Source organism: Neoarius graeffei, chromosome 28 (assembly GCF_027579695.1).
Source record: "Neoarius graeffei isolate fNeoGra1 chromosome 28, fNeoGra1.pri, whole genome shotgun sequence".
NCBI lineage: Eukaryota > Metazoa > Chordata > Actinopteri > Siluriformes > Ariidae > Neoarius > Neoarius graeffei.
The window spans coordinates 47276214-47287305 of NC_083596.1; the positions used below are offsets into that span (position 1 = coordinate 47276214).

An 11092-nucleotide genomic window follows, 5' to 3' on the forward strand; every position below is an offset into this window, starting at 1 on the left:
CTGGATAATGCAGGACTGACAGACAGCACAGAGGCACTAATCATGGCAGCACAAGAACAGGCCATAAGCACAAGAGCCATAGAGGCCAGGATCTACCAGAGTAGATCAGACCCAAGATGCAGACTGTGCAAAGAAGCCCCTGAAACAGTCCAGCACATAGTAGCAGGGTGTAAGATGCTAGCTGGATCAGCGTACATGGAGAGGCACAACCAAGTGGCTGGGATAGTATACAGGAACATCTGCAACCAGTATGGAATAGAAATACCCAAGTCCCAATGGGCCATACCACAGAAGGTGGCTGAGAACAACAGGGCCAAGATTCTGTGGGACTTCAGCTTCCAGACTGACAAACAGATCCTGGCTAACCAACCGGACATAGTGGTGGTGGACAAAGAGCAGAAGAGGGTGGTGGTGATAGATGTGGCGATCCCAGCTGACGCCAACATCAGGAAGAAGGAACATGAGAAACTTGAGAAGTATCAAGGGTTGAAAGAGCAGCTGGAACGGATGTGGAAGGTCAAGGGTTGCGTGGTCCCCGTGGTAGTGGGGGCACTTGGGGCAGTAACCCCCAAACTGGGAGAGTGGCTCCAGCAAATCCCAGGAACAACATCTGAAGCCTCAGTCCAGAAGAGCGCAGTCCTAGGAACATCGAAGATACTGCGCAGAACCCTCAAACTCCCAGGCCTCTGGTAGAGGACCCGAGCTTGAGGATGACATGGATACCACCCCCCCGCCGGGGGTGAGAAGGAGATTTTTTTTATATATGTGTGTGTGTGTGTGTGTATATGTGGATATGTGTGTATATGTGGATATATATATATATATATATATATATATATATATATATATATATATATATATATGTGTGTGTATGTATGTATGTGTATATATATGTGTGTATATATATATATATATATATATATATATATATATATATATATATACACATATATATACACATACATACATACACACACATATATATATATGTGTGTGTGTATATATATATGTATGTATATATATATGTGTGTGTATGTGTGTGCATGCTATAACAGCCTCCACATTTCTGTGATGAAATGTATTATTTGTCCACCCCTACAGTCAAATAAACTCTTGATTACTGAAAATATTATTGAAGGAGATGTTATTCCAGGTTTTCTTTTTTTTTTTCAGGTTTCTCTGCCCTCATGCTGGTCAGTTTATGTGCAAATTGACCAACCTTATGTTTGAGATGGAAGGGAAAGGGGAAGTGCTGTACAGAATAGTGTCCTGGGACAGCTGTTTCTTGGATGGGTTAGACCAAATGGAGCCTGCAGGACCTTTGTACAGTATTGACTGCCATGAAGGTTCTATCCGTCATCTGCATCTTCCACATTGTGAGACCTGTAAGTTGACTTATGGCTAACTTTTATAAATCCATGATTAAATATGATATACAGTATAAGCAACTTAATAAAAGTGAAATCTACCTTCTAACAGTGTGTGAATACTGTATGTCATTTTGCAGTGATGTATTTAACATGCCTAAAAGTGACCTTATAAATAAACCTGGTCTGTAATCAAAAACATTGTAAATTACACAGTGTCACTATACACCAATCAGCCATCACGTTAAAACCACTGACAGCTGAAGTGAATAACACCGATTAACTCATTGCAGTGGCACCTGAAAAGGGGTGGGATATATTAGGTAGCAAGTGAACAGTCAGCTCTCAAAGTTGATGTGTTGGAAGCAAGAAAAATGGGCAAATGCAAGGATCTGAGTGACTTTGACAAGGGCCAAATAGTGATGGCAAGACAACTGGGTCAGAGCATCTTCAAAATGACAGATCTTGTGGGGTGTTCCTGGTATGCAGTGATTAGTATCTACCAAAAGTGGTCTAAGGAAGGACAACTGGTGACCCATCTGGTTCGATCCCACAGAAGAGCTACTGTCACACAAATTGCTGAAAAAGTTAATGCTGGATATGATAGAAAGGTGTCAGGGGACACAGCGCATCACAGCTTGCTATGTATGGTGGTGCGTCGCTGCAGACCGGTCAGAGTGCTGACCCCTGTCCACCACCGAAAGCACCTACAACAGGCACTTTCGCATCAGAACTGGACTATGGAGCAATGGAAGAAGGTGGCCTGGTCTGATGAATCACATTTTCTTTTATATCATTTGGACAGCCAGGTGCATGTGCATAACTTACCTGAGGAAGAGATGGCACCAGAATTCATAACTTCATCCATAAACCATTTGGTCCTTGAAATAAACAATGTCTCAGATTATGATGTTGTTCATCTCCAATGGTATCCTTACCAAAAAAAAAAAGAAACCTTCACCATGACATATTGTGTCTGAGAATAGCTCTGGGCACGTATCATGCAAGAAAAATGTGCTTAAAACCAAGGAATTGTGTGTACCTGAGACATTCCTCTGTTTTAAGGGCAAGTTCTAACCTTTATGTGGAATTCTTACATAACTTTCTAAATAGTGCTAAATTCTGTAGTTTTGTCTGAGGTTTGAATACAAATTTTAACAACTCGAATGATGGCATTAGCGCATACAAGAGTAAATCATGAGCCTCCATCATGAGCCAAATTAGATAAAATTGTAAACTACTGGAGTAAATATCCAGTTCATGTTTATTATGATGTAAAATGTTTTGTTCTGGTTGTTCTATATGTTACAGGCTCAGATGTGGTGGAATTTACTGTGGCACATGTGACTGATGGTAATGTGGAGATAATTCAGCCACTAAAAGTAACAAACACACACGTCATCATAGACATTGAAGGTCTCTCCCTCTTCGGTGTCTTAAGAGCACTGCTATATAAAGGTTATTCTATCAAGGCCCAAGTTCTACTGTTCTATAAAAAAATAATTGGGACGCACAAGATGAGTAAACTGCACATGCACCTTTTGCCACAGAATGTGCCAGTTGAAGAGGTAATCTGCTTTTATTAATATATTATCTTCAACATGGCTTGTGTAAGTGTGTTTTATCCTGATGCAGTTATCATGGGAAGTGATAAAAGATGTATTATTAGACACTTTTTTGAGAACACAATTTTACTAAAATTTGTATTTCTAAACTCTTTTATATTTAGCATTTAAAGTGAATAAAATTTCATTTTGTTCCCTTGAAGGTGCAGAAACGGCATGAGTGCAACACGTACATCGAGACAAGCTCCAAATGTAAACTGACCCCTGGTAAAAAATACCAGCCATATTGTACAAATACTGACCACAATTATGTGTTCCAACCCAAGGTAAGGTACAACTCATACTATTATACAAAAGGCTCATCACCACCTTGGTCCTTTTTAATGAAACACGGTTGACCTTTCAGACATTCATTTGAAATAATCTTTCCATTGCCTGTTTCCTTAGGTTGAGGAGTTTGAGCGTGACTATGGCCCCAACTATCACCCTACATTTGAGGTGCTCTTTAATAGTGATGTTGATAAAGTCACTTTAGGTCTTTTGGATGAAAATGACCAGGAGGTGTGGGAACCTCGTATGGTCTTGCTTACAGGTAAGCGAATGCTTTTTTTATATATATAAGAAGCTCCTGAACCTTGCGGCCGTACTGTCAACGCCGCAACAGCTCTTTCCCATTTTAGATCTGTTTTGGTGTTTTCACAGCAGTAGAGCTGTGTTACTTCAGCCTACAGTGATGTCACACTCATTTCCTCCATTGTACATTATTGCACCCCCTCCTGTCTAAATAATGCATTTACAGGTATGAAAAACTAAGAGATTATGCTGTCAGATATTAATTGCGATTCAGTTTTTATTCATTGATTCGAAGGAGGAATGTGGACCTGGTCTTGGGCCACTCCTCCCCAGCTACAGACATCAATGCTACCCCAGTCCAACATCTCTGATCATCACTTTGTATCTTTCACCATCACCCTCCCTATACTGCCTAAAATCAGCTATCAGCTCTCCCACTCACCAAAATCTCCTCTTCATCCATAGCTTCCTGCACCATATCTTCTCTTCCAGACCCTGACTCCTTTTCCTCCCTACCATTGGAGTTAGCCACAGACACTCTCCTCTCCTCACTTTCCTCATCCATGAATCTTCTCTGCCCAGGAAAACTTCTTGCCCTGTTCCTTAGCTATCGGATGTGTTGCACAGCAGTCAGACAGAATTAATTATAGTAGAGAAAAAGTGGTCGAAATCACCACTCCACACAGATCTTGTCTCTTATTGTGTTCTCCTGTCCAAATTCTCATCTGAAGTGACTTCTACTAAGACTGCCTTTTACAAAAAAAAAAAGCTGGCAACTTCTCCACAAGATCCTCACAAGCTCCACAACATTATTTCTTCATTACTTGAACTGCTGGGTCCTCTCACTCCATCCTCCATGACTGCTGAAGACTTTGCGACCTTTTGGGATGGTAAAGTTGAAAAGATCTGCCAGACCTTCAGTCCTACCACAACTCCTACACTGCACACTCAGGATTCCTCTTCTTTTTCTTTCACTGACACATTTTCCAAATCTAACAACAGAAGAGATCTTACAAATCATCTTGTCCTGCAGTCCTACCACTTGTCCACTGGATCCAATCCCATCCACAATGTTCCAGACCATCTCACAAGACCTCCTCCTTGTGCCAGAGGCTCCTGCGTTTCCCCACACAGGAAGAACATCGCTTCTCACACTACCACTCTCATGGTGCTGAATGGGCAGCTCTCCTTCAGCACCACCAGTGTTGTGGATGGCCAGATTGCGCATGGCTGCAGGGCAGGGCTCGCACAGCTGGAACAAGTTAATTGGTGCTGCTGTCTATCCTCCTGCAGCTTCCAGGTTGGTCATATACCAACTGCATTCAAGTGAGCAAGGGTTATTCCCATCCTGAAGAATCCCACTCTGGATCGCTCAGACATCAACAACCACCGACTGGTATCACTTCTCTCTTTTTTTTCTAAAATCTTCAAACAGACTGTCTATCAACTGTGTCTCTACCTCTCACAGAAAAAACTCCAAGATCATAATCAGTCTGGTTTCAAAGTGACGTATTCCACAGAGACTGCCCTTTTGGCCATCAGTGAAAAGTTACATGCTGCTAGATCAGCCAAACTGTCATCCTACTCGAACTTTCAGCAGCATTTGACACAATCGCAAGACTCTCTTGTCCATTCTCATGAGTCTTGTAATTCCTTACACAGCATGGCAATGGTATGCTTCCTCCTTGGAAGGTCAGTCATATCAGGTGACGTGGAGGGGATTCACATCTACTCCATGCGGATTCTTCACTGGTGTCCTACAAAGCTCAGTATTTGGTCCTCTTCTGTTCTCCCTTTATCCTCAATCTCATGGTGAGGTCATATCCTCTCATAGGTTCTCATACCACTACTATGAGGATGACACTCAGCTCATCCTCTCCTTTCCTCATTCAGACACTCATGTTTCCACTCTCATCTTAGCATATCTGGCATCAGCTGAAACTTAATCCCAGCAAAACTGAACTGCTGTTCATCCCGGGTGATTCATCCCCACAGCAAGATCTTGTGATCTCCCTGGACAACTCTCTGATCTTACCTTCGGTCACTGCACGCAACCTTGAGGTAACTATGGACAATCAGTTGTCCTTTTCCTCTCACATAATGTGTCATGCTCATGACAACTTCTCCTTTAGAACATCAGAAGGATCCATCCATTTCTATCCATACAGGACACTAAGGTGCTTGTTCAGTCGCTCATCATTTCAAGACTGGACTACTGCAACTTGCTCCTAGCAGGTCTGCCTCTTGGCACTATTCGACTGCTGCAACTGATCCAGAATGCAGCTGCATGACTCATTTTCAACCTTCCTAAATTCTCCCACATTACTTCATTGCTGCATTCCCTCCACTGGCTTCCTGTAGATTTAAAACACTGAAGCTTGCCTTCAAAGACAAAAATGGACTAGCACCCACTTACCTCAAAGCACTCTAGCACTGCTTGACTGGTCCCAACATCTCTCAAGGTACAAGGAAGGCATGCATCAAGACACTTCTCTGTTCTGGCACCTAAGTGGTGGAATGAAACTTCTCCTAGATGTCCAAGCAGCTGAGTCACTGGCTGTCTTCAAATGATGCCTAAAGACCTATCTCTTCCTGAAGTACTTAAATTAGCACTTTAAAAAAATCTTATCTTTGTGCTTTTCTTGCTATATTACCTCTCCAACAGTGCTTTTAGACTGATTCTTTTAGACTGTATTCTTAGTCTGCAACCTAGTGAACCAGTATCAGGATGTATTATTGATAGACTTCAAAACACTTACTATGGAAGTCACTCTGGATAAGGGCATCTGCCAAATGCAAATGTGAATGAATCACGATTTGTATCATGATTTATCGTCACATGCCTACAAACCACTTTTTTTTTTTAATGTACTGAGGTTTGATTTGCATGGTACATGCTCACCTTTGTACAGATTAGTAAAGCAAGCTACAGTGGGGCAAAAAAGTATTTAGTCAGCCACCAATTGTGCAAGTTCTCCCACTTAAAAAGATGAGAGAGGTCTGTAATTTTCATCATAGGTACACTTCAACTATGAGAGACAGAATGGGGGGAAAGAATCCAAGAAATCACATTGTAGGATTTTTAATGAATTAATTGGTAAATTCCTCGGTAAAATAAGTATTTGGTCGCCTACAAACAAGCAAGATTTCTGGTTCTCACAGACCTGTAACTTCTTTAAGAGGCTCCTCTGTCCTCCACTTGTTACCTATTATTAATGGCACCTGTTTGAACTCGTTATCAGTATAAAAGACACCTGTCCACAACCTCAAACAGTCACACTCCAAACTCCACTATGGCCAAGACCAAAGAGCTGTCAAAGGACACCAGAAACAAAATTGTAGACCTGCACCAGGCTGGGAAGACTGAATCTGCAATAGGTAAGCAGCTTGGTGTGAATAAATCAACTGTGGAGCAATTATTAGAAAATGGAAGACATACAAGACCACTGATAATCTCCCTCGATCTGGGGCTCCACGCAAGATCTCACCCCGTGGGGTCAAAATGATCACAAGAACGGTGAGCAAAAATCCCAGAACCACACAGGGGGACCTAGTGAATGACCTACAGAGAGCTGGGACCAAAGTAACAAAGGCTACCAACAGTAACACACTACGCTGCCAGGGACTCAAATCCTGCAGTGCCAGACGTGTCCCACTGCTTAAGCCAGTACATGTCCAGGCCTGTCTGAAGTTTGCTAGAGAGCATTTGGATGATCCAGAAGAGGATTGGGAGAATGTCATATGGTCAGATGAAACCAAAATAGAACTTTTTGGTAAAAACTCAACTTGTCATGTTTGGAGGAGAAAGAATGCTGAGTTGCATCCAAAGAACACCATACCTACTGTGAAGCATGGGGGTGGAAACATCATGCTTTGGCATTGTTTTTCTGCAAAGGGACCAGGACAACTGATCCGTGTAAAGGAAAGAATGAATGGGGCCATGTATCATGAGATTTTGAGTGAAAACCTCCTCCCATCAGCAAGGGCATTGAAGATGAAACTTGGCTGGGTCTATCAGCATGACAATGATCCCAAACACACCGCCTGGGCAACGAAGGAGTGGCTTCGTAAGAAGCATTTCAAGGTCCTGGAGTGGCCTAGCCAGTCTCCAGATCTCAACCCCATAGAAAATCTTTGGAGGGAGTTGAAAGTCCGTGTTGCCCAGTGACGGCCCCAAAACATCACTGCTCTAGAGGAGATCTGCATGGAAGAATGGGCCAAAATACCAGCAACAGTATGTGAAAACCTTGTGAAGACTTACAGAAAACGTTTGACCTCTGTCATTGCCAACAAAGGGTATATAACAATGTATTGAGATGAACTTTTGTTATTGACCAAATACTTATTTTCCACCATAATTTGCAAATAAATTCTTTAAAAATCAGACAATGTGATTTTCTGGATTTTTTTTTTCTCATTTCGTCTCTCATAGTTGAGGTATACCTATGATGAAAATTACAGGCCTCTCTCATCTTTTTAAGTGGGAGACCTTGCACAATTGGTGACTGACTAAATACTTTTTTGCTCCACTGTAACTGTACTAGGTGTGTAGACTGAACAGGGACTCCAACAATCTCTGCTACTTAGTTTTCTTTGTAATCTTCCTATACAACCCTTTGTTAAATGTGCATATGACAACAAATTTTTCTCCCGTTTTTGCACATCGGTAAATGGGAACTAATTGGTGTCAGTTGTGAGGGGGAAACTCAAGAAATGAATGGTTCTTGCTGTGTTGCTTGTTAGTGTGAACATAGCACATTGGTACTTATGTCAAGTGATTACACAGAGTGAAATGCATTCTACTGGTTACTGAATTAGGTGGCACGGTGGTGTAGTGGTTAGCACTGTTGCCTCATAGCAAGGTCCTGGATTCGAGCCCAGCGGCTGACGAGGGCCTTTCTGTGTGGAGTTTGCATGTTTCCTCCGGGTGCTCCGGTTTCCCCCACAGTCCAAAGACATGCAAGTTAGGCTAATTGGTGGCTCTAAATTGACCATAGGTGTGAATGTGAGTATGAATGGTTGTTTGTGTCAATGTGTTAGCCCTGTGATGAGCTGGCAACTTGTCCAGGGTGTACCCTCCCCAGGGCCGTTGCAGGGGGGGTGCGAGGCCCTGTGCGAACTTGAAATGCGAGGCCCTAATCTTTGACATGGATGCGTAATTGCGCATGAATAACAGTCGCACAGATGCAACTATTCTAGTTCTATTGCATGCATAATCTCGCTGCAATACGTTTTATCAAATAGAATAATACAGCATAATCATGCACATAGTCTCAGCTATGACTTTTTGCTATTTATTTCAAAGGAAAAAAAAATCAACTGTGCAACGAGTGGCTACAGTACATCAAGTCAGTTCAGTCACTTTATTTTTGGCATCTTGACATTTTAAACAAGCAGATTAGGACACTTTTCATTCATTATATACATTTATTAATCACAACTATACACAACTCATTTTACTTATTATTTAACTTATTTACAACACTAACCGGAACAGATGAGATGCTCTTCATCAGGCGTTGGCGGGACCGCGTCTTCCAGGGTAAACTCTGATCGATTGTAATAGAAAAAAAACAGAATTGATCGTGTGGTCCAGCTCAACTGAATCGGGCACAAGCCTCATTATAAAATATTTCTCAACCACAGCTAGCCTACTTATTATCCTCCTTCCTCACCTTGGACTTCACTGTCATCCTCAGTGCGTGCGTTCCCGTCCTGCCGTTGTAGAAGCCCGCTCGGCTCTGCCACAGTGTCGGTGTGCGTGATGGAGATGCTAGTTGCTGCCACAGCATCACTGGCAGTACTGATAAATTTATCCAGCGATCCCCGCAGTATTTTTTCCTCTTCTCAGCAGCCGATTCGTGCTTGCGAAATCGATCGCGTTCTCTTGCCGTCGACATGTTTACTTTCCCCCGCTTTAACTTTCCTCCTCTCCCGTCTTCAGTGAGGACGCATTACGTAATGACAATGAAAAACTCGCTTTGTTTGGATTTGTTTTTTATTTGTTTGTTTTTATGTGACATCTCATTGATACAAAATCATACATAACTAATGTATTTATTTTAAAAAATAATAATAATTTTAAAAAAAAACACAGCAAGATTTAAGGCGCGAGGCCCCCTAGTGGCGCGAGGCCCTGTGCAGTTGCACAGTTCGCGCAGCCTATGGGATGGCTCTGACCCTCCCTCTCGCCCATAGTCAGCTGGGATAGACTCCAGCTTGCCTGCGACCCTGTACAGAATAAGCAGCTACAGATAATGGATGGATGGGTTACTGAATTAATGCTTTTTGCCTACTTTCAAGGACCTCTAATTGTATGTTAATTATGCAGTGTCAAAGTATCAAGTCTTGTTTTCTTTCTTGTCACATCAGGGTCTGAGGCAACCTCACCCAAAACAGATACAACAGGTAAGCCTACCTGTAAATTTGACTTCCAAATTATCCACTAGAAGTCAGATACTCAGCGGTAGACAACTTTTGTAAAATGTAAGTTTTTTAGTGCTTTAACTGCTGTTTGGCTTAACAGGTTAACAGGAATGCATTCAAATTTTTTTGTCCACCAAATTTCTCTATGGAACTCTCTATTGAACCCTAACTTTATTAAAATATTTATTTAAAATATTACTTCATCCTGTAATCAAATCCTGTTGCAGCGGACATGTGTACATTTGTTAAAATTCATAATGTAATGTAACTTTTTCATGTTAGGTGCTGACTTTGTGGATCAACACAGAGAAAAGCTCATTCAGAGAGTTTCTTCAGTAATGGAGATAGCAGACTATCTAAAAAGCAAGAACATGATTAGTGATGAAATGTACAATGACATTAATGTAGGATCAACACCGTATAAGCAAATGAGGCTCCTGTACAGATCTCTCGAGTCAGGAGGAAGAGTTGTGAAAGCAGAAGTCTATAAAATCCTCAAGGAGAAAGAGCCTTTTTTAGTGGATGAATTGGAGTCTGGATAAAGCCTGGTTTAGTGGACCTTGCACACATTGTAATTTTACTTATTCTGTGTCTTGTAATGCACAGTTCTAAATGGAACTATGAATATAGGACTGGTTTGATCTCTTTTTATGCTTAATTTACAGTCTTTCATATATTGCTTTTACGATTTGGTTATATTGCATTTCCTATTTAGAACAGCATCATAAATGCATTTATTCCTGTACTTATTCTAGTATTTTGCCCTCGAATGGTTTGATGTTATGCAAGTACCTCATATGAACATCTTCTATGTTGTATATTTTAATAGTATTAAAAAACTGAAAAAGGTCAATGAATTTACTGGATTTAAATGTGTACATCGGCTCCACACACATAATATACAATATCTAACATACTAAATTAATCTCTTACAACTTAATTAACTTTTGTTCCACATTAACGAATTGATGTGCATTAACACAGTTTTAATGCTCAGGTCAGACGGCAGAAAGATGCTTGCTGCGACCTGCGATTGGTCGGGTGGCAACTGATCGCAGGTGTTTTGCATCATATCCTTCGGTGTGGTTAGATGTATTGCAAGAAGCAGAGTTTTTAAGCTGAATCTGTGTCAATCACAGGGTGTTGCAGAATGAAGGTTAA

At 41.5% G+C, this 11092-nt stretch overlaps 1 protein-coding gene across 1 annotated transcript in view; it reads left to right on the forward strand.

Moving 5' to 3' along the window:
- LOC132875568 (NACHT, LRR and PYD domains-containing protein 1b allele 3-like) overlaps nt 1–10790 on the forward strand; it is a 53219-nt gene extending 42429 nt beyond the window's left edge. The window contains exons 5-10 of the mRNA XM_060912440.1: nt 1174–1385; nt 2679–2935; nt 3136–3258; nt 3380–3524; nt 9878–9913; nt 10214–10790. Coding sequence (XP_060768423.1) covers nt 1174–1385; nt 2679–2935; nt 3136–3258; nt 3380–3524; nt 9878–9913; nt 10214–10473 — 1033 coding nt within the window. The 3' untranslated portion in view covers nt 10474–10790. The remainder of the gene's footprint in view (nt 1–1173; nt 1386–2678; nt 2936–3135; nt 3259–3379; nt 3525–9877; nt 9914–10213) is intronic.
- Nucleotides 10791–11092: the final 302 nt, after the last annotated feature.